We start from the raw sequence: 27,241 nt of genomic DNA, 5'->3' as shown, positions 1-27,241 counted from the left end.
TTAGTTTACCCGTCCGTCAAAACTTCATTACCGCCCCTTTTCCTGACCCGGTATTAGCCCCCTCCCGGACCTGGAGCGACCTACCAAGCTTTAGTTGTAATTGGTTGATGGTTGGACAGTTCAAAGTTCTGATAGGCTACCGCAAGCGTCTGTTAAGTCAACTGGCAAAGGATGGTCGGCTCCGGTTGGTTCGAGCTTGGGCACAGTTTGGTTGCGCAGTAGAAAGCAAGGAAGGGACTGACGCTCAAATCCGACGGGAAGGATTAACTCTTTGTGGTAGAGGTGACTGTAAACTCGTGCCTTTCTCCAACTTTCTCCCAATAAGGAAAAGCTTATCATGCCAGCTTACCCAGAGGGTAGTACTTACACAAGACAACAACATTAGAAATTGTGTATAAAAATCGATTACAACTCAGTGAGAGAAACGCTCTATATAAATGAAAATTTCCCCTTGAGGTCCTATGGTGCCCAGTTTCCTTGACGTTCTTTCCAGAAGTCTCCACACGAAAGGGCAAAGCACAGCCGTTTATTTAGCAGAAGTCAGTCCACTTTGGTTGCAGTTAATAAGTTGAAGTGGCGTGTTGTGAGGTCTCCCCCTTCCAGACTCACTCATGGCTGGCTTCTGCGAAATGACCAAACAGCCAACAGCAAGTTTGGACTAAATGGGCCACAGTTTACCCTTGTGATGCTCTGGAAAAGAAAATTCGGCTCCCTGCAACTTGATTTTTATGCTCAGTAGTTCTTAAATAACCCTACTAGATGTGTGTCAGATACTTAACAATTTATCTTTTTTTCTAAACCTCTCTTCCTAGCAGTCTAAATTAAGACCGTTGAATGAATTGCAGTTCTTTTCTCATATTGGCACAATGCACAAGAATAAATGATTGCGTTTTTATTCACTTGGGTACAAATCACAGTAGGCACTCGAGAAATTTGATGTTGCTATAAAAACTTGTGCTCCTAGAAATGTATATCCTTTTTTTTTTCATTTCAGCTTTTTGCTTTTATTTTTCATTTCCACCCACTGTTCCTGCTCCTGAATGGCAAAATGCTGGCCTAATTACTCTTTCAATTTCTAAATCAGATTTAAATAAATGTACCTTCCTCACAACTCCACCCAGCATACATAAATTCATGGGTCATGAAACATACACTCAGGAATGGATTGGGAAATTTCAAGGGTACTTCCCCTTAAGCACCCCTTTATGATTGGGGACTTCAGGTGGCACCAAGACTAGACCTTGCCCCTTTCTTATTCCTGCTAAGTCTTTGTTCCATATCTCTTCTGTTTACCCTTCTGTCCTATTTCAGCAAGCTACAAGAAGTGTAAAACTGTGTGGTTCATTATCACCACCCCCACCTCAAAGAAAAAATTGTCTATTTTCTAACATATATTTTTAGTCATTTAAATAAAGTATATACCTCTATCACCAAACTAAGCGGAAATTATTCCTCAAGTAACTCTACATAACAGTAAGGTATCTTTTCCTAGTCTTTTCCCAGAACTTTCCTCCCCCTTCTCTCATCCTCACCTTCCAATTTAGAAATAACCTCCTCTTCAATTCAATGACTCATAAAAAGCCTGTGAAAGGAAAGCGGAAAAGCCAAAATAACCACAGAAATGTCTGAATCATTCAGTTGAAGGAAAGATCAAACATTGACCATGATAAGATGGCATTCAAGACATAAGGCAAGCCTTAACTAACATCCCATAACAAAAGAAGTAACATGTAAATGTGAAGATGCTCCAGTGAGAAGGAAGCAGCAGTATGTCCGAAGCTTTTGAATATTATTACCAACAGCTTTCTTCTCTCTAGTCTTGGCGGTACCCTACCTACCAATTTTAGAGCAAGTTAGAAGGCAATTAATGTCCTGGCAGATAGAAAACAATAACGTCATAGGAGGGCATGGCCATTATTATGATACTCTGGGTAATAATGGCTCTTTCACAGTCATAGTGACTATGTGCCATAGAGAACATAGAATTAGGCCAGCAAGAGGATTTGTCATGGAAGTTCAGGAACTCAACAAAATTACTATCACAAAACTAGGAATATTGCCACAAAGTTCAGCTATTCCTTTTATTTCATTGTATCTATTTATTTATTTTCACCACACAACACAGCCTGTGGGATCTTAATTCCTCCACCAGGAATGGAACCTGCACCCACTACACTGGAAGCATGAGGTCTTAACCACTGGACCACCAGGGAAGTCACCCCCTACTTCATATACTAGAAAAAGTTGGCTTAAAACTCAGCATTCAGAAAATTAAGATCATGGCATCCGGTCCCATCACTTCATGGCAAATAGATGGGGAAACAATGGAAACGGGACAGACTTTATTTTCTTGGGCTCCAAAATAACTGCAGATGGTGACTTCAACCTTGAAACTGAAAGACCCTTGCTCCTTCAAAGAAAAGCTATGACCAACCTAGACAGCATATTAAAAAGCAGGGACATTACTTTGCCAACAAAGTTCCGTCTAGTCAAGGCTATGGTTTTTCTAGTAGTCATGTATGGATGTAAGAGTTGGATTATAAAGAAAGCTGAGCGCCGAAGAATTGACGCTTTTGATCTGTGGTGTTGGAGAAGAGTCTTGAGAGTCCCTTGGACTGCAAGGAGATCCAAACAGTCAATCCTAAAGGAGATCAGCCCTGGGATTTCTTTGGAAGGACTGAAGCTGAAGCTGAAACCCCAATACTTTGGCCACCTGATGTGAAGAACTGACTCATTGGAAAAGACCCTGATGCTGGGAAAGATTGAAGGCAGGAGGAGAAGAGGGTGACAGAGGATGAGATGGCTGGATAGCATCACCAACTTGATGGACATGAGTTTGAGTAAGCTCCAAGAGTTGGTGATGGACAAGAAAGCCTGGCATGCTGCAGTCCATGGGGTTGCAGAGAGTTGGACATAACTGAGCAACTGAACTGAAAAAAAGGCATTCATAAATGTTTTTGCTCATACGTGCATATACACTTCTATCACTCGCATTCCTTGTGAAAATCAGTTAAGAGGAAAAATGTAATATAAACACATACAACCCAGTAAGAGAGAAAACCTTAAAGAAAGAAGATTTTAAGGAACATTCTTTGATGCAGGAGAAGGCTATTCTGTTATTGAAGCCCATGCAGTAACTGGAAAAGTTATTGCTTGTACCCTACATTTTGATTTTGTGTCCACAAAGTAATCTTATAATGCAATTATTCCATCCAACTTCTCTTTTCTTTCCTGTGTTAGGTGCTTCTCCATCACTCTCAAGGCCCACTCTTAAAAAGCAAGGACACTGGAGTCAGGGAGTCTGCAACTCTGTGTTGCGTGGCTGGTTGTGGAGGTGGTGCAGATGGTATCTCTGCAGAACCACTTGAGCAAAACCAGCATGGCAGGTGTATTAAAGGCAAAAATAGCCTTTATAAATCCTGATTAAGTGGGAAATGATGGACTCAGAGTGATGGCCCAATATCTGAGTGGTATGGTTTGCCTTGGGCTCTCATGTGTGCTGATGCATTTTGCTCTTTTCTTTGCTGCTCCTCTCTTTGATCATACCACTTTCAAGGGAGCAAAACCCGAGTGTCTTTACATTTCTATTTTAGTCCAGGAGGACACACTCACTATGAAAACTCCATTTGGTGTTTTTTGTTTGTTTGGGGATTTTTTTTTGCCTCCCTGGTTTCTGCACACAATCCAAATGGATTAGAGAAGCAAACAGTCGGTGGAAAAGAAAATCAGTCAGATGAGCAGACAAAGGCCAGAGCTGCTTGCTGCTAGTAGTTAGGGGCAAAGTCATAATATTTGATAAGAGATGGTTCCCTGAGTTTAGGATCCCTGAAAGTGGAGGTTGACAGGGATATAGGGATTGGAGGGAAGGGAGGAAAGAGTCAAAAAGTGAGACAGAGACAGAGAGAATGAGAGCTGAGAGAGAAAGAAAGCCCTTGGAGAAGAGGGTAATGAACATGAGAGAGTCAAGAGGCCACAATCAGAGTGCTGAGACAGCTTCGAGTGCTACCCGCAACCGCCCCAGATATGGACTTTACACCAGGTTGCACAATTGAACCAACAAAGTACAGCCTCTGCCACTGGCTGAAAGGAGAATGGGGCCAGAACTCTACCCTATGGCATCGTTGCTCTGTTGCCACCTGGAAATACCCCTGAGCTCAAAGCCTGCTGCTTTGGCACCAGGGAAAAGCCAACAAGGAAGGATAGATTCCTGCAGTCAGCCAGTGAACGAATCTTTTGATTTCATAAAGGTGACCACTGGCATGAAACAAAGGTAAACAAAGGGAAATTTTCTGGAAGAAGATGTTTTTGCCATCCCAAACTGGGGAGCTTCCAACAAAGGGACGTGCCAAGTTGCTTTCCATGCTGAAACAAAGCACTATGGTTTCAAAATTCAAGACTGTTCCTTGGATGGGAAGAAGCAAAAAAATTTAAAAAGTCAGTGGAAAAGGGTGTCCTCTCAGGCGGAACCATTTGATTTCCAATTCTAGGGCTCATGTGATTTTTAAATAGCACACCATACCGTCTCATTACTCAATGCAGGCATTTTCATCCTCAAGAAAAGTGTGTATACCCCTCTACCCACCCTGCATAGCATAGGTAAGATGGCTTGAGTGCTTGTAAAATGGACAGGTTGCAGCTCTTAGCTCTGCCATTGTGCTATTGAATGGTGCCCCTGGTTACTATCATCAGATCTATGGGTGGACCAGCCATTCTTCTGAAACAGGGAGTGGACCACTCAAAGCACTTAGCACCATTTAAACTTTTGTCCATCCCAGTTTTACACACACACACAAAGAGTTTCCTGGAAACCTGGCTACACTCCAAGGATTTCAGAGAGTAGAATGCATTTTAGAACTCCAGTTTCCTGATCACTTGGAATCTCATAAGAAAGTAGACTTGAACTCAGACCCTGAAACTAAATGTGTTCAGATCCTGGCTCTGCTATTTCTAGCCATGTGACTCTGGGAAAGTTGATTCATTTACCTAAACTTCAGTTTCTTCACCTACAAAGTGGAATGTATATTAGCTATCTCTTGCTGGGTAACAAATTATCCCCAAATTTAGTAGCTTAAAACAACATTTATTACCTCTGTCTCTGTGGGTCAGAATTCCTGGTATAACTTAACTGGGTCCTCTGGCTCTGGGTGTCTCACAAGGGTGCGGTCACCTCAAGGCTCAATTAGGATGAACCTGCATCCTAGCTCAGTTATATCATTGTTGGCAGGATTCCTTAGCTCACAAGCTTTAGCCTAAGGCCTCAGATCCGCATGAGCTATTGGCTCAGGACCTCTCTGTGCCTTACTTGTGAATCTCTCCATAGAACATTTCAAAACATAGCAGCTTCCTTCATCACAGCAAGCCAGCACGAGGGAAAAAGAGAGGGCCAAGGAGAGAGGCTGCAAAAAGACAAAAGTCAGTCTTTTGCAATCTAATCACAGAAGTGACATCCCAATATTCTTGCCACATTCTGTTAGTCAAAAGCAAGTCACTGGGTCCAGCCCACACTCAAGGAAAGGAGATTGCACAAGGGTGCAAATACCAGGAGGAGGATTATTGGAGTCACTTTAGAAGCAGCTGCTGCTGCTGCTGCTAAGTCGCTTCAGTCGTGTCCGACTCTGTGCGACCCCCATAGACAGCAGCCCACCAGGCTCCCCCATCCCTGGGATTCTCCAGGCAAGAACGCTGGAATGGGTTGCCATTTCCTTCTCCAATGCATGAAAGTGAAAAGTGAAAGTGAAGTCGCTCAGTCGTGTCCGACTCTTAGCGACCCCGTGGACTGCAGCCTACCAGGCTCCTCCGCCCGTGGGATTTTCCAGGCAAGAGTACTGGAGTGGGGTGCCATTGCCTTCTCTAGAAGCAGCCTACCATATGATAATAGTAATAATACCTACTTACAGGTTTTGTTTAAAAGTTAAAGCAGAGAATGTGTTCAGTTCAAAGCCTGGCATATATTATGTACCAACCCACTCCAGTGTTCTTGCCTGGAGAATCCCAGGGATGGGGAGCCTGGTCGGCTGCCGTCTCTGGGGTCGCACAGAGTCAGACACGACTGAAGCGACTTAGAAGCAGCAGCAGTGTATACAATACTATTCTTTTAATTTTATTATTGAGTATATAATGATTGGTTTTCTCTCCCTTCTAGGTTCTCGGAGGAAACTTTTATGAGCAATAAATGAGATAATCTACATAGTTCAGGAAGGACCTGATGCATGGTAAATTCTCATTAATTATTATTAATGTTAATTTTTATTAACATTATATGAGTGTGTGATATCTGGTTCCCTTGCCAAGCTACTGAACGGATATGCAATATCCAGAATGGTCTTCTTTTCAAATATTTTGTCTCATTTATCCACATGTACCCTATACTTGCCAGACCATAATTCCAGATCTGGGGCTCAGAAAATATGAGCAACAAAGCCATGATCCAGTCTAATTTCCTGCCTGCCTTATATTAAGCAAAGCATGCTCAAAGCCAGCAAGATTGGGTAATTATGGTAGCACCTCCAATTTTCAGAAGTCTGAACCTGGCTCCATTAAAGTTCCAGAGAGGGGGGGGTGTACCCAGGATGAGCAAGGACATGGCTGTGTGACTTTTGGCCCTTTCATTGGTCACTCTGCAGTCTGCTGTCAATCCTTAACAGGATGAGAGAAAGAGGGATCCTACCAGGCTCTGTGGATGGCATGAGGGCACCCAAGGGGCAGACTGCATCCCTGGACTGGGAGCAGTCAGAATCAAGAGGCTGAAGACAGAGCAATTTTGCAATTAGAAAGCTGGAAGCAGAAAGCCCAGTTTACAACATGAACGAACGATCACTATGAGGTTCGATTGACTAGCAGGGCTGGGTTGAGTGGCTTCCTTATAAAGAAGGAGGATATTGAGGACTGGCCTGTAGCCAGAGAAAATGAGGAACTATTATCAAGGAAACCCCATTATTTTGGCTTTGAGTCATTTCTCAGGGCTCACACATGATTATATTATAAGAAAAATGTGGTGGTGGCTGGGGGGGTTGGGGGCAGGGGGAGAACTCCTAAAGCATAAATGATCTTTAAACCAAAAACATTGTGGAAACACAAAGGTCCAAATGCATAGCTTACCTCATCTCATCTTTTCAGGCTACTCAAATATTCTCTCCCCCTTCCTCCCTCCACTCTCTTTATATTTGTACAGGTTCTTTCCTTTTGTCAGTGTTCCAGGCAGAAGAAAAAAACTATCCTCACAAGGAAATGCCTTAGGATCTTTTCAACTGGAGCTGCTTTCTGATCCAAAGTCACTGTCTTAAGCAGTTTCTTCTGTGGTGCTAGACCATTAGCACTCAATAAATACTCACAGATAATAACAGTTACACTTCTGCCTCCAAATCAAGACACCTGTGCAGGGGGTATTTAAACAGGTCCCTTGATTTTCTGATATGCCACAACCCTGGCCTCTGCTTCTCTGGGCATGTTCCTAGGTGTTTCCACATTTGTGCACAGAAGAGCTCAAAGCAGAAGTTGTAGGGAAAGATCTGCAAGGTTAAAGGAGAGGTATGTAGCAACACCAAGTTCCTCTTCCTGTCACTTGTCTCCTCTTCTTCTAACTCTGTGTTTCCTCTGGGTTTGAGAAACAGGAGAATTATAAGTTTCAACACTTCTCAGTAGCCAGAGAAGATCTCTGTCTGCTGTTTTGCAGGATGGCCAATTTTAGAAGGGAAAGAAGGGCTGAGAAGATGAAGACTTGCCCCCAGGAAACCTGCCTACACAATAGGGATGGTATGTTTATTTATTCAGCTTTTTCCTCCAGGCAGCCAGAGCAGCAGCCATTTCATTTTGACCTCAGGAAGTGTATTTAGTAGTAGGCTTTCTTTCTTTTCCTGTTAGTTTCCTGCAAAAGGACATCAGTGTCTTCTTAGAGCAGCAGCTGATAGGAAAGGATGTTATTGCTCAAGGGAAGGCAGACAAGCATATTTCCGTATTTCCCGAGTCAGACCCAGATCATCCCCAGGGCCCAGAGAGTGCAGCCTGGGCTGTGGAAATAGAAGAACATGATTTTCACACCCATTTCCCTCATGCCATCTTCCTCCCTGAAATACTCTCTAGTGTAACAATAATTACATCTTCCACTTGCGTAGAATTTTACACTTTCCCAAGGTAAGCATCACACTATACAGAAGCAGAATCAGAGGCACTGTATTTGATGGAAACTGGGATTTACTTTGTGGGGTTAATATTATGTACAGGGGAAATTATAGCAATCGTATAGGTTTACTCTAAGTAGGATGAGATGGCTGGATGGCATCACCAACTTGACGGACATCAGTTTGAGCAAGCTCCGGGAGATGGTGATATATGGGGAAGCCTGGCATGCTGCAGTCCATGGGGTCATGAAGAGTCGGGCGTGACTGAGCACGCACACTGAGCATACACGCACCCTGAGTTAGGTTCCCTTTACTGGCTCCTACTCATTCTACAGATCTCACTTTCAAAGTGATTACTACAGCGGGGCCTGCTGACATCTCCTCTCCCAGGCACCACTGGGTTGGGCTGTTATATATATTGCACTTGCGTTTTGGATACACACATCCCATGAGTAAATCTGTGTGGAGCACATCCTCCTATAGCACTGTGATATCAGGAACCCATCCATCCTGCTCACAGTTCCTAGCACAGGGCCTGACCCAAAGTAGTTCACTAAATGTTCAGTGAACGAATGAGTCAGGAGTTGTCTCTAGGAGCTGCCTTCCTTCCCTACACCATCATTTATTTTGGGGTGGTGCTATGGGAGTTGTAAAAAAGAAAAAGCATGTGCTAATTATCATGTAATGCTCACTAGTCGTTAGTAGTAATTCGTAGGTAAAAGCACAGTGGTGGTGTATGACTAAATAAAACATTCCACCAGTGTGTACAGGGCCTTCCCTGCATTATGAATCTGAAATCTCATTTCCTGTCTCCATTGGACCCCCACAGAGAGACAGGGTCATTCCTTCAGTTGCCAACAGTGGGGAGAGGGAGAACTCAGTTTCCTCTGATTGAGCAAAACCATTCTGGTATGAAAATTAAATGAAAATGCTGGGCCAGTAGTGGCCCTCTGCTACTTCCCTTTCAGGTTCTGAGATGGATTTCCCCATCAAAGGTCTGCACTGAGTTATCCCTGCTCCAGATAAAAAAAAATTAAAAAGTCATCTCCCTCAGGGTGAGTGATGGACACATGGACGCATCCTGCTAATCTTCCCATTGTGGGTCAAGGTTCATGGCCTGGGCCCCCTCCTTGGGAACAAAAAGAACAAGCTGAAAGGAAGGACAAGACTTTTCCTTCTCATTCCTTCCTACCTCAAAAGCTCTTGGTCTGTGGCTTCCTCTTGTTCTGCAGAGGGGAAGTGAGGATGAAGACAGAGGGGGAAGAATACCACAGGACACAGCACTCTGATGGGCCTGAGATTGTCAGGGAGCTGTGACTTGGGATGAAGGATTATAAGACATGAAGAATCCCTAGAGATTCTTCAACAATTCTCACATTCCAAATAACCAAGGCACAGCCCAGTGGCCAGGACACAGGGAACCAGAAATGCAGTCAGCGGGTGGTGATGACAGCGAAGAAGCGAGCAGATCCGACACTCCAGCCCCTATGAAGAACTGTGCCCCAAGGGAGCACCACAAACAGCTGCAGGCTGGGTCGTGAAGACAGGGAGTGAGTGTTGAGCATGAGACCTTGAATCAGGAGGCCCACACTCTATTTCCAGCTCAGCCATCAGCTGATGGAAGGATCCCACGCGAAAGATGACTATCAGAGATGTGGCTTAATCAGTTAACCAGGGAATGGGCACATATTTATGAGACGCTTTGAAATCTCTAGATGAAAAGAAATGGCAAGAAAAGCTATTATTATTTTGAGTGTTGATTCATAGAGGAGCCACCTCATCTTTGAGCTCCTGTATTGGAATCAGAGGCCACAGTATTTTCATCTTGGGTGGAGCAGTCCCTGGAGATCTGTTTTCTAAGAACTTCAGTTGAGAGTAAGTTCATTGTTGAGGTCCACAAGGAATCCAACCAAAAATCTCATCATTGGAGTGTTACACATTTCCAACCAAGCCCCAGTAAGTTTTCTGGGCAAACAGATCCTGGCCAGACCTAACTTGCCTGGAGGCATGCATAGGCTATGCTGTAGGAACTCTTCTCCCTCCCTGTCACTTTGCTAAGCTTCTTTCTCCTCCTGTTCTTTTTAACAAGTGCATAAGGCTACTTGGAAACTTTGACTTATCAAAGAATATTTATAGAGATTCCAAAATGAACACACCAATTGTGGTTCTCCACTTACCATTTAGCACCCCCACACACACTTTTTAAAGGAAGTGGTCAAACCAGACCCTCTTTCATTCTATTTGGCTGGTCTGTGACCCTGGTATTCTACTTCTCTATTCATTCCCTTGTATACTTTACTGTGAATACTCCTGCCCCTCTACCTCCATTCCAAAGGGTTATGTTAGTTATTGAGTTCTTAAATGAAACCATATTCTCCTTCCTGGTGTCTCCAACGCTAACAGGCAGACTCATAACAGGACTTTAACCCAAAACCTTCAACAAGTGCTTTCCTTGCCCTGAATGACCTAAGAAGCAACAATCCCAGGTCACAATCATCACAGAAAGAGATATTATTTTTCTGCTATTGCACTAAGTGGACAAAGGTTGTCTTACTCATGCAGAAGGATTACTTAATAAAGCTAGAGCTGCTTGTAAACCAAAAAATCTCAGGAATGGGCATGTGACTGCTAGGCATGCTTTAGGGGGTAAGCTAAGTCTATAGTATCACAAGAAGCATGGGTAAGACCAACAGGAACTCTGCTCTCAAATCCCCAAATCCTAGGATTACAATGTAACTGACAAACTTTCAGTACGGTTAAGATGAGGACTGATAAAAAGAAAAAGACTATTTCAAGCTGTAGGCAATAAGCTTATGGAACTCAATATCCAAGGAAGGAATATAGTCAGAATACAGAAACAATTAGAGCAAACTTAAGAAGTACAGAAGCATATACACGTGAACCAGACAGTCCTATATCAATGCCCCAGGTTCCCCTCCTAGTTCCAGATATTCTACTTTATTGGATTGGAGTAGGTGTACTTTATTTTTGCAAAGCTCCACCAATGATTCTGATTCCTAACCAGGTTTAAGAACCACTACTTGAATAACCTTTCATCCAAGGTAAGAGACTATTAAATGGACTATAGCTCTGACCCAACCTGGTAATCATTATGGTCCTAATTGTCAAACTGCTTGGTTAGTGAATGACAACTCTGAGATGGATAACAGCTGGTGTCTTTGTGACGTGGAGCAAGCTTCAGAGTAGCCGTTAGACTCGAGCCACAGATCAAATGTAGTAATATAGTAGTCCTCTAGTCCCTGGCCCATTTAGAACCTTTTCCAAGATTTTCGAGAATTTCTCACCTCAGGGATGAATTAACTGGAGACTTTTAGAACAAACTTTGGAAGGAAATAGTCAAATCTGCTTACCACTATACAATGCAGACTTCTTTAAACATTTCCCTTGTGGTTTTTTATGCACAGTGCTTAGAATACTAGGCGTTCATTCATTCAGTAAATATCCATTTACTAAAACTTAAGATATATAATCTATGCTAATAGTTTGCTGCTGAGGATATAAGTAAGCTAATGTGTGTTTAGTAGCTCAGTTGTGTTTGACTCTGCGACCCCATGGACTGTAGCCTACCAGGCTCCTCTGTCTGTGGGGATTCTCCAGGCATGAATACTGGAGTGGGTTGCCATACCCTCTTCCAGAGGATCTTTCCAACCCAGGGATAGAACCCAGGTCTCTCACATTGCAGGCAGATTCTTTACCATCTGAGCCACCAGGGAAGCTGAGGATATAAATAAGCTAACGAGATAGTAGTAAAACAAATGTGGTCTCTAGCTTCATTAGTAACTAAGAAGCTCTCAACTTTTAAAATTTTATTATAATGGCTGGGTACAGTGGAACAGCCATTCCAGGAAGTTCTATGAGGGCAATTTTACCCTCTTAGGAATAGAGAATTTCAGTTCTAGATATAGCTCACCTGAGGTTAAAAACAACTATAAAATAAAATGCCCCCCTTTATTCCAAATGTACTTACAAGTAAAGGATAAAATGAACCTCCAGAAGATAACAATTATGTTTTGTTCACCTTTGGATCCAAATTGCCACATACAGTACCTTGTGCCTAGTAAGATTCAGTGTTTTTGAATGAGTGAATGAATGAATGAAGCTTGAATCTCAGCTCTGCTGCTTATTGTACATCCTGTACAAGGAATCTTTCTGACCCTCTGATTCCTCATAATTGAGGCAATAACTACCCTGACTACTTGTCATATGACTTGAAATCACATGGTCACTAGCACTGTAGCTGGCATAAGACAGGCAGGTACTCAACAAATGCTCATGGGGATGGTACATGGCTGTTATTGAGAAAACAGGGAAATAATTTCTAGGGACCAACTTGTATGGTCAGACTGACACCTGGTGGTACAGTTTTAGAACCTATACCAAAAATATAGTCAATTGCTTGTTTGACAGCAGAGCCTGGTGGGCTGCTCTCTATGGGGTTGTACCGAGTCGGACACGACTGAAGCGACTTAGCAGCAGCAGCAGGCACGAATAAGAACTGCTTTACAAGTAACTTTTTTTTTTTTTTTACATACAAGTAACATTTAATCCTCACCAGCGATTTTTCAATCCTGACTGTATGCTAGAATAATCCGTGGACCTTTTATAATATATTGCTATTGATTTCACCCTCAGAGATTCTGACTTGATTTGTAGGACAGGCTGTCACATTTTTAAAAAGCAATGTTAATATGTAACTAGGTTGAGAACCACTGCAAAAGACCCATGAGATCTTATTATTCTTCCCATTTTACAAATGTGAAAGTAAAATTCAGAATGATAAAGTAATTGTCACAGAGTCACATAGTTACTAGTGTAGCAGAAGGGAATTTGAACACGAGTCTACCATTTTTCTCTACACCACATTGACTTGGCAGAGGCTTTTGGAAGTCTGGTGTGCTCCACTTAGCTTCTGCCCATGAAAGACTCAAACTCAGAGGTCCTGTAGAATTCCATGACCCTACGGGGGTGAAGCACTCCAAAAAGCAGTTTGGTGTTGAAGGGGTAATATGACCCCAATGAAGGCCCTGACTTCCCAAATACTTTCTATAAAATTCCTCTTCTCAAGAGCTTTAAACTCTTCTTCTCTGTTGATGGATAAATGAATAATGTGAGGTTGCTTGATTCTTAATTGAAAAGCTACAAGATACATTTAATGCTTTCTTTCTTTTCTGAGGTCTGGGATATGTTAGAGAACTGAAACAGTTTAATCATCCATTATAGAGTTCCAGGAAACAGCCTCCTGTGCAGCCACTGCACAACTTATCATATCTGGCCAAAAACAGTCGAGGTGTTAGGCATCAGCAGGTGAAGAAGAATGAAAGGGTTAAATCCAAACATCTGAGACGGTGTCCTGAACTGGCCTCCCAAAGATGGTTCTCAGAGGACAGATGGTTTTGAAAGGCATGGGAAGCACATGTCCCTTCCAAACCTACCCTGTAGAAAATGCCAGCTCAGTCCAAGCCTGGAAAATGAATGGGCTCATTGAGGAAGCCTGCGGCATCTTATAGAGCTGGCTCAATTACTTGCTAGGATGGTTTCCCTGGACTTTATGAGGATTATTTTCTTCGGTTGGTGTTGGAAGCATATGGGAGCAGGCTGAGGGTGCTGAGGTTCAGCCAAGTGGGCAATAGTCTAGAAACTCACCATCTGAAAAGCTTATACCAGGGATCACAAACTGTCAGACCAGGGGCAAAATTTAGCTCATAAATGTGTTTGGCACAGTGTTAGCTTTCAGGGTTTCTAATATTTTTAAGTTAATGGCCAATATTTTACGCTGAAGAAGTTTCATGCCTTGACTGTCCTGGTCACAACTATTATCCCAGAATCTAGAACAGTGCCTGGAACAGAATAACTCTTTAATATTTTTTTAAATTTATATTTCTTTAAAAAAAAAAAACCCTATGAAGTAGGAAATATTGTCAACCATTTTACAATAAATAAAATAAACCTCAGAGAATTAAGTAATTCACCTAAGGTCACATAATTGATAAGCAGCCAAATATTTGGACTTAAGCATGTTGACTTTCCGGAGAAGGCAGTGGCACCCCACTCCAGTACTCTTGCCTGGAAAATCCCATGGATGGAGGAGCCTGGTAGGCTGCAGTCCATGGGGTCTCGAAGAGTCGGACACGACTGAGAGACTTCCCTTTCACTTTTCACTTTCATGCATTGGAGAAGGAAATGGCAACCCACTCCAGTGTTCTTGCCTGGAGAATCCCAGGGATGGCAGAGCCTGGTAGGCTGCCGTCTATGGGGTCGCACAGAGTCGGACACGACTGAAGTGACTTAGCAGTAGCAGTAGCATGTCGACTTTCAAACTGCTCCACACTGCCCAGCATCCTACATTGGTGGGCCTTTCACAGTCATGAAGCCATTTTGGTTTAAACTTTTAAAAACAGCTTAATTGAGATACGATTAACACACTACAATTTACCCATTTAAAGTGTATGATGTGGTCCAGTGGTTAAGGCTCTATGCGATTCCCCTGCAGGAGGCACAGATTTGATCCATGGTCAGGGAACTAAGATCCCACAGGCCTTGAGGTGTGGTCAAAAAAAAAAATGTATGGTACAATGTTTTTTGGTATATTCAGAAGGTTGCACAATCATCATCCCAATGTCGTTTTAGAATGTATTTGTTCCCCCTAAAAAACACCCATTAATAGTCAATTCCTGTTCCCCTCTCCAACCCTCCCTCCCTAATTCCCACCTCTCCCAGCCCTATATAATCTGTAATCTACTTTCTGTTTCTATAAACTGCTTATTCTGTAATCTACCACAAAGGAGAGGAGAATATACAATGGAGAAAAGATAGTCTCTTTAGCAAGTGGTCCTGGGAAAGCTGGACAGCTACATGTAAAAGAATGAAATTAGAACACTCCCTCACCATATACAAAAATAAACTCAAATGGTTAAAATACCTAAATATAAGACATGATACTATAAAACTTCTAGAAGAGAACATAAGCAAAACATTCTCTGACTTAAATCATAGCAATATTTTTTGGACCTGTCTCCTAAGACAAAGGAAACAAAAGCAAAAATAAACAAATGGTTCCTAATCAAACTTATAAGCTTTTGCATAGCAAAGAAAACTGTCGACGAAATGACAAGGCAACCTATGGATTGGTAAAAAAATATTTGTAAATGATGCAATTGACAAGAGGTTAACATCCAAAATGCACAAACAGCTTCAGTTCAATTCAGTTCAGTTGCTCAGTTGTGTCCGACTCTTTGTAACCCCATGAATTGCAGCACACCTGGCCTCCCTGTCCATCACCAACTCCCAGAGTTCACTCAAACTCATGTCCATCGAGTCGGTGATGCCATCCAGCCATCTCATCCTCTGTCGTCCCCTTCTCCTCCTGCCCCCAATCCCTCCCAGCATCAGAGTCTTTTCCAATGAGTCAACACTTTGCATGAGGTGGCCAAAGTACTGGAGTTTCAGCTTTAGCATCAATCCTTCCAATGAACACCCAGGACTGATCTCCTTTAGAATGGACTGGTTGGATCTTCTTGCAGTCCAAAGGACTCTCAAGAGTTCGACTCTTTTTGAACCACAGTTCGAAAGTATCAATTCTTCGGCGCTCAGCTTTCTTCACAGTCCAACTCTCACATCCATACATGACCACAGGAAAAACCATAGCCTTAACTAGACGGACCTTTGTTGGCAAAGTAATGTCTCTGCTTTTGAATATGCTATCTAGGTTGGTCATAATTTTCCTTCCAAGGAGTAAGCGTCTTTTAATTTCATGGCTGCAATTACCATCTGCAGTGATTTTGGAGCCCAAAAAAATAAAGTCTGCCACTGTTTCCACTGTTTCCCCATCTATCTGCCATGAAGTGATGGGACCGGATGCCATGATCTTAGTTTTCTGAATGTTGAGCTTTAAGCCAACTTTTTCAGTCTCCTCTTTCACTTTCATCAAGAGGCTCTGTAGTTCCTCTTCACTTTCTGCCATAAGGGTGGTGTCATCTGCATATCTGAGGTCATTGATACTTCTCCTGGCAATCTTGATTCCAGCTTGTGCTTCTTCCAGCCCGGTGTTTCTCATAATGTACTCTGCATATAAGTTAAATAAGCACGGTGACAATATACAGCCTTGACGTACTCCTTTTCATATTTGAAACCAGTCTGTTGTTCCATGTCCTGTTCTAACTGTTGCTTCTTGACCTGCATACAGGTTTCTCAAGAGGCAGGTAAGGTGGTCTGGTGTTCCCATCTCTTTCAGAATTTTCCACAGTTTATTGTGATCCACACAGTCAAAGGCTTTGGCATAGTCAATAAAGCAGAAATAGATGTTTTTCTGCAACTCTCTTGCTTTTTCCATGATCCAGCGGATGTTGGCAATTTATCTCTGGTTCCTCTGCCTTTTCTAAAACCAGCTTGAACATCTGGAAGTTCATGGTTCACGTATTGCTGAAGCCTGGCTTGGAGAATTTTGAGCATTACTTTACTAGTGTGTGAGATAAGTGCAATTGTGAGGAAGTTTGAGCATTCTTTGGCATTGCCTTTCTTTGTGATTGGAATGAAAATTGACCTTTTCCGGTCCTGTGGCCACTGCTGTTTTCCTAATTTGCTGGCATATTGAGTGTAGCACTTTCACAGCATCATCTTTCAGGATTTGAAATAGCTCAACTTGAATTCCATCACCTCCACTAGCTTTGTTTGTAGTGATGCTTTCTAAGGCCCACTTGACTTCACATTCCAGGATGTCTGGCTCTAGGTGAGTGATCACACCATTGTGATTATCTGGGTCGTGAGGATCTTTTTTGTACAGTTTTTCTGTGTATTCTTGCCACCTCTTCTTAATTGCTTCTGTTAGGTCCCTACCATTTCTGTCCTTTATCAAGTCCATCTTTGCATGAAATATTTCCTTGGTATCTCTAATTTTCTTGAAGAGATCTCTAGTCTTTCCCATTCTGTTATTTTCCTCTTTCTTTGCATTGATCGCTGAGGAAGGCTTTCTTATCTCTTCTTGCTATTCTTTGGAACTCTGCATTCAGATGCTTATATCTTTCCTTTTCTCCTTTGCTTTTCACTTCTCTTCTTTTCACAGCTATTTGTAAGGCCTCCCCAGACAGCCATTTTGCTATTTTTACATTTCTTTTCCATGGGGATGGTCTTGATCCCTGTCTCCTGTACAAAGTCACGAACCTCATTCCATAGTTCATCAGGCACTCTGTCTATCAGATCTAGTCCCTTATCTACAAACAGCTTATATAACACATGAAAAACACACACATACACAACCCAGTCAAAAAATGGGCAGAAGACCTAAAGAAACACTACTCCAAAGAAGAAATACAGATGGCCAACAGGCACATGAAAAGATGCTCAACGCTGATAATTATTGACAGTCTCTCAGTCGTGTCCAAATCTTTGCCACCCCATGGAGAGAAATACAAATAAAAACCACATACTGACCAGCATGGCTATCATCAAAAAGTCTGTAAAAAAACAAATGCTGGAGAGAGTTGGAGAAAGGGGATCTCTCCCTACACTATTGTACACGCATGCGTGCTAAGTTGCTTCAGTCATGTCCGACTCTGTGTAAACCTGCAGACTGTAACTCACCAGGCTCCTCTGTCCATGGGATTCTCCAGGCAAGAGTACTGGAGTGGGTTGCCTTGCCCTCCTCCAGGGGATCTTCCCAACCCAGGGACTGAACCTTCGTCTCTTACGCGTCCAGCACGGGCAGGCAGGTTCTTTACCATTAGTGCCACTAGCGCCACCTGGGAAGCCTCCCGCGCTACTGGTGGGAATGTAAATTGGTGCAGCTGCTCCAGAAAACAGTATGGAGTTTCCTAAAAAAGATCAAAATAAAGCAGCCACATGATGCGGCAATTCCACCTCTGGGCATGCAACGGAACAGTTGAAAACTCTGATTCAAAAAGATACATGCACTCCAATGTTCATAGCAGCACAATTTACAATAGCCAGGACATGGAAATAACCCAAGTGCCCTTCAGCAGACAACTGGTTTAAGAAGGAATACACACACACAAAAATTTGTCTATTTTGAAAATTTCATATAAATGAAATCATACAATATATGGTCTTTTCTAACTGGCTTCTTTCACTTAGCATAATGTTCAGCCAGGTTTTAGTATTTATCAGTACTTCGTCATTTTTTAAAAACTGAAGTATATTGATTTATAATATTGTGTTTGTTTCAAGTGTACAGCTTAAGTGAATCAATTATATAGATATTCTTTTTCAGATTCTTTTTCATTATAGGTTATTAATGATATTGAATATAGTTCCCTGTGCTATATAAGTTTTTATTGTTTATCTATTTTATAGATGTGAGTGAGTGAGGGCAAGTTTCTCAGATGTGTCTGACTCTTTGTGATCCCTTGGACTATATAGTCCATGAATAGTCTAGGCCAGAATACTGGAGTGTGCAGCCTATCCCTTCTCCAGAGGATCTTCCTGACCAGGAATTGAACCAGGGTCTCCTGCATTGCAGGCAGATTCTTTATCAACTGAGTTATCAGGGAATCATTTCATATATAGGAGTGTGTATCTGCTAATGCCAGATTCCTAACTAATTCCTCCCCACCTCCTTTCCCCTTTGGTCACCATAAGTTTGTTTTCCATGTCTGGTTAGTCTATTTCTGTTTCATAAATAAGTTCATTTGTATAATTTTTTTTAGGTTCCACATGTAAGTGATATCATATGATATTTGTTTCCTCCGTCTTCCTAACTTCACTTAGTATGATAATCTCTAGGTCCATCCATATTGCTGCAAATGGAGCATTTCATTCTTTTTATGGCTGAGTAATATTCCATTGTATGTATATGTATGTACATACACATATATATCTCAATCTCCTTTATCCATTCATCTGTCATCACACTAGTACTTCCTTATATTTTATTGACAAGTAATATTTTATTGTATGGATAAATCAAAGTTTATTTATCCATCTGTCAGTTGATGGACATTTGGGTTGTTTCCACTTCTTGGCTATTATGAATAGTATTGCCAAAGCATTCATGTCAATTTAGATTTTTGACATTGTTTCAAAAGTTAGTCATTGTAAATTTTTGTGTTAAAACAATAATTTAAGTGTATACTTTTAAAACCTACCATATTTTTTAAAATATCATTCTGGTACTTTAATTTTTAAAAATATAGCTGAAGTCTCAAAAAAGTGGGAGTATCCAGCTCACTCTTGACTTTTGAGAGGCTCTGATGCTGCCTCCAATAAATGAGCCCATTTTATCAACCAAGACAACAAATTTCTCAGAGTCAGAAAAACTGTCTTGTACTTCTTGGAATATCCATGATGCCTCAATAATACATGCATTTGGTAACTATTTGCTGACAGTATAGTTCTTCTATACTGTCATGATGGGGTGGAGTGGGAGGATTAAGTGATAACCAGTGGGAGGCTGTGGGAGGGGAGAGAATAAATTCTAACACAGGTGTTTTCTTTCTGAGTCACCAACCCCTTTTTGCTGGTCAGGAAATTTATGTTGATGTAGTTCACTAGGAATGCTAACAGATGGAATGTGTAAACTAGTAAAGACATAAATTTTGATGGAAAAATGGAAATTTTCTCTAGATCTTGGCTGAGAAAAGGCCAGCATGGTGTTTCTTGAACAAGCTGGACCAAGCAGAAGCTTGGTCATCAGTAGAATCAGAAGCTTTTATAGTAGGATTCGCAGCAGCCCTTTGTCTAATTCAACCTGTGGAGTTAGTGAATGTGGCAGAAGAAAGGAGAGGAAAGATGAAAATGGGAGCAATGGAAAGGAGACAGCCAAGACATTCTGGGTGGGAAGAGAGTCTCTTACAACAGCCTCAGTCTGGAAGGACAGGCAAGGATTTGTGGGACCTCTGGAGTATTTTGTCATAACATTTTATTAATATGAATAGATTCAGTTTCCCTGGTGGCTCAGACAGTAAAGAATCTGCCTGCAACGCAGGAGACCCAGGTTCGATCCCTGGGTCAGAAAGATCCCCTGGAGAAGGGCATGGCAACCCACTCCAGTATTCTTGCCTAGAGAATTCCATGGACAGAGGAGCCTGGTGGGCTATAGTCCTCAAGGGGTCGCAAAGAATCAGACACAACTGAGTAACTAACACACACAAAGTACACAAAGTACAAGGGTAAGGAGATGGAATCCAGCCTCTTAACTGTGAAGTAACAAGTGAACCGATTTGGGAAACAGGAGCTGAAAATGGAGCCTTCAAGGACCCCTGCCAAGTTCCTTCCTCCAGCTTTTCTCCTGTCCTTTCCCCAGCCTGGAGGGTCTTCTCCCCTCTCTAAGGCTCTTGCTGTCTCTGAGATCCAAGACTATGGCAGCACCCTCCTCCCCTGGCCTCTCATAGCACATCTGCAGTGTACCAAACAATTCTTACTAGACTAAGCATACTGTCTGTGAAAGTTTCTTAAACGTGTCTTATAAAATCGCTCAAAGACAAGGGTGATTTCTGCTGCTGCCCTTCCCACAGTACAGATAGCCTAACAGACCCTCTATTTGGCCTTGCTGACCTACTGAAGAGTTCAGTTCAGCCCTCTTGTTCCTGCCAGTGATGCAGAGAGCACAATAAAGTCCTTTCATTATGAAGTGAAAGTCAGAGATACAGGGGCTGAAAAACTACTCATACAGAATTATTTATTGTCTCAAATGTCTCATGGAAGCCAGATCTTAGAATCTTCAGATTTGATAGATGTGGAAATGACTTTGATATATGTGGTGGTACTTAATGGATTAGTGTTTCACTGGGATGAAGTGTGTAAATTAACAAATAAAAATGGGTTACATGAAACAGGAAAAGGGAAGATTTTCTTTTTCATACTTAACTGATATTCCCCAAGGTTCTTTTTTCCCTCCATGTTCCATAGCTGCTAGGAATTCATAGTGGAAATTATTGCTTTTCATATTTCTGATCATAATAGTGCACCAGAAGGGAGGATCTGATCAGAAGAAAAACAGAGTGAGATTCATATTGCCTTTATTTTACAATAATCACTGAATGTTCCAAAGCTATTTAGGGTATAAATAGCAATCAATATTTTGGAAAGAAAGCTGGATTCACACTACTGTGAATTCTGGATCTTTCCTCTTCCATGGCAAGTTTAGGGGTATTGTGTGCTCTTACAGGATCCCAGCTTAGGATACAGATATAGTTTGTAACTCTCCCATGATATCTAAATCTTTTAAGCATTAACTACTCTGAGGCTCGTAAGAATTGCTGATCAGCCTTGTGAAACTGCAGCAATGCTTCACAGGAATCTAAAAGTGTTCACACCCATACACACAATACAAGGTGGGAAATACTGTACTGACTCTGTTTTCTTAGGAAAGTCCTGTGACCTGATTTGCTCATTGCCTTGTGCGCTGCAGTTAAAGAGCTTGCTTTAGAATAAGACTAGACTTGTGGATAGAAAACATCACCTATGACTTTCTTTCCCAGACTAATGGGATTCTAGTTTGGGTTTCAAAAGGCTCTTTGTATACCTTGCAAAAGATTCTGGGTCTTTGAATATTTCTGTTCTAGTAAAATGTGGAGTTCTGACCTACATTTAGTATATGACTTTCCTGGGTTATGGAAAAATATGCACTGTCATCTAGTGTGATGTCAGTTTTCTTGAACCCTCTGTGTATATGGTGCAAATTAAAAAGCCAGGTCAAAAAAAAAAAGCCAGATCAACATTAAATAGATTTTTCTTTATAAACATAATGACAAAGAGATTATACAACATCAGGTAAAGAAAAGAATGTGACTAACTCCACTGCTGCCTGTGTCTTGGAGCAAGAGAAGGGCTCATCCTAGAAATAATTACCTTTATTTCAAGGGGAAAAAGCCCTGGGAAAAACTTCTGAGTTTTCACTTAGCTAGAGATCTTGGTCGTCATATCCAAATGGTCCCATCGCAATCCTTTTTTCCCGGGCAGTGCGTAGATCTTTGACAAGTGATGAGCGACCTCTGCTTCTTGTGTTTAGGCCCAGGACTGGACTCTGTGACCAGGGACTTGGTGCGCAGGGCCTCACAGGCTGCAGAGAAATATTAACACGTGAACACATAGCCCAAATGTGGTCCTCACATGACAGGTAGATCGAAAGACAAAGCCTCTTCAGCCATAGCTCTATGAACCACCATCATAAATAAGAGAATTGAATCTATGAGTTCAAGACCTGACTGCCGGGAGCCAGCACGGGCGTTCCCACCCATGACAAAAGTCGTGCGGAGAGGCCCTGAAGGCAAAGGCGAATCAGGACTCGAGAGGCCCCCTGGACCTGCCCGAGCATCTACCCCCAAACCAAAATCTGTCTGTTTTACTATTTCACAACTTTCACCAACTCTTCTGACATTAACGGGGGGCTATCCCCGACCACCTTTCTCTGAAGAAAATCAACTTAGAGCTCTAGTTAATAAGTCTCCTGGGCATAATAGGAGTGTTTCAATTCAAACCCCTCTGATGACTTTCTAGCTTGGCTGGCAGGTTTGTTCCGACTCCTGCAGCTACGCATGTGATTGTTCACAGCCTCCCAACAACGAGAGGCACGGGAAGCTTAAGATATTCTAATGCAGAGCTTCTCAGAGAGTTAAAATTGTTAGAATAGAACTAGTAGAGGATTTCTTTGTTGAGCTAATGCTTGCTGCCAAGTCTCCATATCCCTTACCTACTGTGTCCCTGGGAGTGTATTGATTAATATAGTTGGTATATAGAAATGTAAGTAGTAGCTTTAATGTTTGTAACCTTGGACCCTTGAGTTAATTCTTTTCTTGTTAGAGCCCACCACACTTTTGCCCTTAGGAATGCAACTTTATCTAATGCTTTCGGAGGGTGGCGCCTGACTTTAGAATAATCACCTTTAGAGAAAAATAAGTTTTCTGAAGAAAGGCTCATAAAATGTTAACAGGCCTCCTGGCCAGAAGATGATGTAAATCACCTAAAGCCTTTGCATATGATAAGTTTGCAGAAAGAAAGCCTGGCTTCGATAAGGGTCAGGGACTGCTGACCTTGCATGACTCTACTCCCCTATTATCCTCTATGCACAACTTAAGGTATAAAAACTACTTTGGAAAATAAAGTTGTGGGCCTTGCTCATCAGGCTTGGTCTCCCCGTGTCATTCTTTCTTGTTTCCTTTTCTCTCCTTTTCTTCTCTGTTCTTCCTTCAGGATGAATGATTGGCGCGAGGGGGCTCTCTGAGACTACTTATTTGCCTGGGCTTCTAAGACCCACTCGAGAAGCTGCCTAAGGTGGGGCACCTTCAGCTATTCGAGAGAGCGCCTGTGGCCTCCGTAGTCAGAGCAAGTTCGGTGTCACGAACTTTATTAGTTTCCCACGTAAACCAGTCAGGTCAAGCCTCTGTGTCTTTCATCTATCCTTTTAATCGACAACGCCGTCCTCCCGAGGGAATCCCTGGATCCAACTGGGGCTGGACCCCAGGACCTGACTCTTGATCCCAGTTAGCAGCCTAATGGGGAGAATATGCCTGAATTGCCCACCCAAGGCTTGGACCTTCACATGGTGATCTTTGGGGAGAGACTGGGTTTTCTTTATCTTTACTGTTACACAGAAGTAGCAGCAGCTATGGGAACTATAGTAGCAACAATTAAAGAGCTTTATTCTTCAGATGTGCTGAGATAGATTCAATCAGAGTGAACAGCACCTGGGGACACAGCACTGCTCTCTTTTCATTTTATAAACCATTGTAGTGATGATCAGGGTTAAGTGTGTACTTAGGTTAAAGCATTCCCAGGAGTCTAGGCTGTTCTAATATCAACCTAAGTTTCTGTATTACTCTATGGAACAAAAAGAGTGATATCTATCTCATTCCTAAATGTATTCTTAGGATCAAAGTATAAATGGAATCCCACTTACTAAATGTCTAAATATATATATGCTATCAATTAAGCTAACAAATTGTTAAATAAAATATATTCTATCACCTACCTTGACAAAAAGACCATTTTGAATTTGAAAATTTTACATTCTTTGAAGTTTTCCTGGTTTTTTTTTTTTAAACCAGAATATGATGATGCAGGAAAACTGCATTATCAATAAATGCACCATATGTTTTTCTTTTGTAATAGGAATCAAGTAAAATAGTACACATCAGAATTGTGTATTTGCAGGGAACAAACCTATATTGGTACTACAAACAGTGAATTTGCCTTTGTGTATGCATGTATCTTCCTGTTTCATTAAATAAATAGGAACAATTTTGTTATGATGTCTAATGAATTTAATGAGATTGTTTCTGGTTTTTATATACTTAAATATTCTCTAATTAATCTCAAAAGTTTAACCCCAGAGTTTTATATATGCCTATTTACATATTTGCAGAAAGAACACTGGGCCTTGTATAATTTTTCTTACTTAACAAATAACTTATAATTTCAGCTACATATTATATTATATTTTTGCTATTTAAGTAGTAAGAACCAACAAATTATTTATTATCTTGTTTTTTATTACTTAAAAATTTGAATAATATATTATGATGGGCTATATCATTTTAATTTTGACTTTCAAGATGTATTTCTGTCAATCATTTTTATTATATTCTTTGAATATTATACTTGAAATGAAAAATGATGGGACTTTCATGGTGGTCCAGAGGCTAAGAGACTACATTCCCAATGATGGGGTCCGGGTTTAATTCCTGGTCAGGGGACGAGATCCCACACGCCACATGCTGCAACTAAGACTCAAAGCAGACAAATAAATATTTTAAAAAATAAAACTGAAATCATGATAAAAAGTAAGTTTTACCTGCACATGAATGTTTGTAGCAGCTTTATTCATAATCACTATGAATCACTAAAAACTAGAACCAACCTTCAATAGGTGAATGGAAAAACTAACAGTGGTACACCATATGATGAAATACGATTCACAGACAAGAAAGAAGCTCTCAAGCCACAAAAAAGTATGGGTAATCTTGAATATATATTGCTGAGTGAAAGAAGTTAGCCTGAAAAGGCTACTAATGTATGATTTTAATTATATGACATTCTGGAAAAGGCAAAACAACAGAGATAATAAAAAGATCATTGATCTTTGGGTGTTTGAGGGAAGAGAGGATGGAAAAGAAGAAGCAAAGAAGATTTTAGGGTGGTTAAACTATTCTCAGCAGTGGCCACAGGACTGGAAAAGGTCAGTTTTCATTCCAATCCCAAAGAAAGGCAATGCCAAAGAATGCTCCAACTACCACACAATTGCACTCAACTCACACGCTAGTAAAGTGACGCTTAAAATTCTCCAAGCCAGGCTTCAGCAATACATGAACTGTGAACTTCCAGATGTTCAAGCTGGTTTTAGAAAAGGCAGAGGAACCAGAGATCAAATTGCCAATCCGCTGGATCATCGAAAAAGCAAGAGAGTTGCAGAAAAACATTTATTTCCGCTTTATTGACTATGCCAAAGCCTTTGACTGTGTGGATCACAATAAACTGTGGAAAATTCTGAAAGAGATGGGAATACCAGACCACCTGACCTGCCTCTTGAGAAACCTGTATACAAGTCAGGAAGGAATAGTTAGAACAGGACATGGAACAACAGACTGGTTCCAAATAGGAAAAGGAGTACATCAAGGCTGTATATTGTCACCCTGCTTATTTAACTTCTATGCAGAGTACATCATGAGAAATGCTGGGCTGGAGGAAGCACAAGCTGGAATCAAGATTGCCAGGAGAAATATCAATGACCTCAGATATGCAGAGACACCACCCTTATGGCAGAAAGTGAAGAACTAAAGAGCCTCTTGATGAAAGTGAAAGAGGAGAGTGAAAAAGTTGGCTTAAAGCTCAACATTCAGGAAACTAAGATCATGGCTTCCGGTCCCATCACTTCATGGCAAATAGACAGGGAAACAGTGTCTGACTTTATTTTGGGGGGCTCCAAAATCACTGCAGATAGTGATTGCAGCCATGAAATTAAAAGACGCTTACTCCTTGGAAGGAAAGTTATGACCAACCTAGATAGCATATTCAAAAGCAGAGACATTACTTTGTCAACAAAGGTCCATCTAGTCAAGGCTATGGTTTTTCCAGTAGTCATGTATGGATGTGAGTTGGACTATAAAGAAAGCTGAGCACAAAAGAATTGATGGTTTTGAACGGTGGTGTTGGAGAAGAGTCTTGAGAGTCCCTTGGACTGCAAGGAGATCCAACCAGTCCATCCTAAAGGAGATCAGTCTTGGGTGTTCATTGGAAGGACTGATGTTGAAGCTGAAACTCCAATACTTTAGCCACCTGATCTGAAGAGCTGACTCATTTGACAAGACCCTGATGCTGGGAAAGATTGAGGGCAGGAGGAGAAGGGGACAACAGATGATAAGATAGTTGGATGGCATCACTGACTCAATGGACATGGGTTTGGGTGGATTCTGGGAGTTGGTGATGGACAGGGAGGCCTGGTATGCTGCAGTTCATGGGGTCACAAAGAGTTGGACACGACTGAGTGACTGAACTGAACTGAACAGAAACTAGTCTCTATGACATTGAAATGGTGAATACAAGGCATTATGCATTTGTTAAAAGCTATAGAACTATACAGCAAAGGAATAAATCTCAATGAATACAAATTTAAAAAAAAATCATTTAGGAGGTCAGGGAGTCCCAGGAAGAAACCCAGACTATGGTAAGAGACTATAATTGTAACCTCAATTTAAATACATATTTTTGTTACAGATAGTGTGATGATAAAAAATATTTTCAAACATAAATATAGAATATATTAGAATAAAATTCTGTGTGGAACTCATTTAAAAATAGAATGTAAGTTTAAAAAAAGATTAAATTTTCAATTTCAAAGAAGAGCTTTTTTTACAGTTTTTAACATGGATGATATATGTGTGCTAAGTTGCTTAAGTCATGTCTGACTTTTGCAACCCCATGGTCTGTAGCCCGCCAGGCTTCGCTGTCCATGGGATGCTCCAGGCAAGAATACTGGAGTGGGTTGTCATTTCCTTCTCCAGGGGATGGATGGTAGGTACCAAACTGTTAGAGATTTAGTTGGATGCATTTTTGAAGTGATATAACAATTCATTAAAATATCAATATATAATGCCAGAATATGTAGATATTAGAAATTAGACTCTTTGTATATACTTAAACTTAAAAACATTTTTATG

At 41.4% G+C, this 27,241-nt stretch overlaps 1 protein-coding gene across 10 annotated transcripts in view; it reads right to left on the bottom strand.

The window, feature by feature from the left end:
• Nucleotides 1-21,803: 21,803 nt before the first annotated feature.
• The window catches only part of HEATR4 (HEAT repeat containing 4), a 48,528-nt gene continuing 43,090 nt past the window's right edge, over nt 21,804-27,241 (bottom strand). For all 10 annotated transcript variants that reach the window (XR_015134032.1, XR_015134033.1, XR_015134030.1 and 7 more), the window contains one exon: nt 21,804-22,149. Coding sequence is in view for 6 of the 10 variants with exons in the window: in XM_086319807.1 (XP_086175933.1) it covers nt 21,991-22,149 (159 nt within the window). In the remaining 4 variants the exon portion in view is untranslated. The remainder of the gene's footprint in view (nt 22,150-27,241) is intronic.

Source organism: Bos grunniens, chromosome 10, assembly GCF_055505025.1.
Source record: "Bos grunniens cultivar Pamir isolate PY7600 chromosome 10, Bosgru_T2T1.0, whole genome shotgun sequence".
Classification (NCBI taxonomy): Eukaryota; Metazoa; Chordata; class Mammalia; order Artiodactyla; family Bovidae; genus Bos; species Bos grunniens.
The sequence above is the reverse complement of the archived record's forward strand: the minus strand, read 5'-3'. Positions and strand labels throughout refer to the sequence as shown.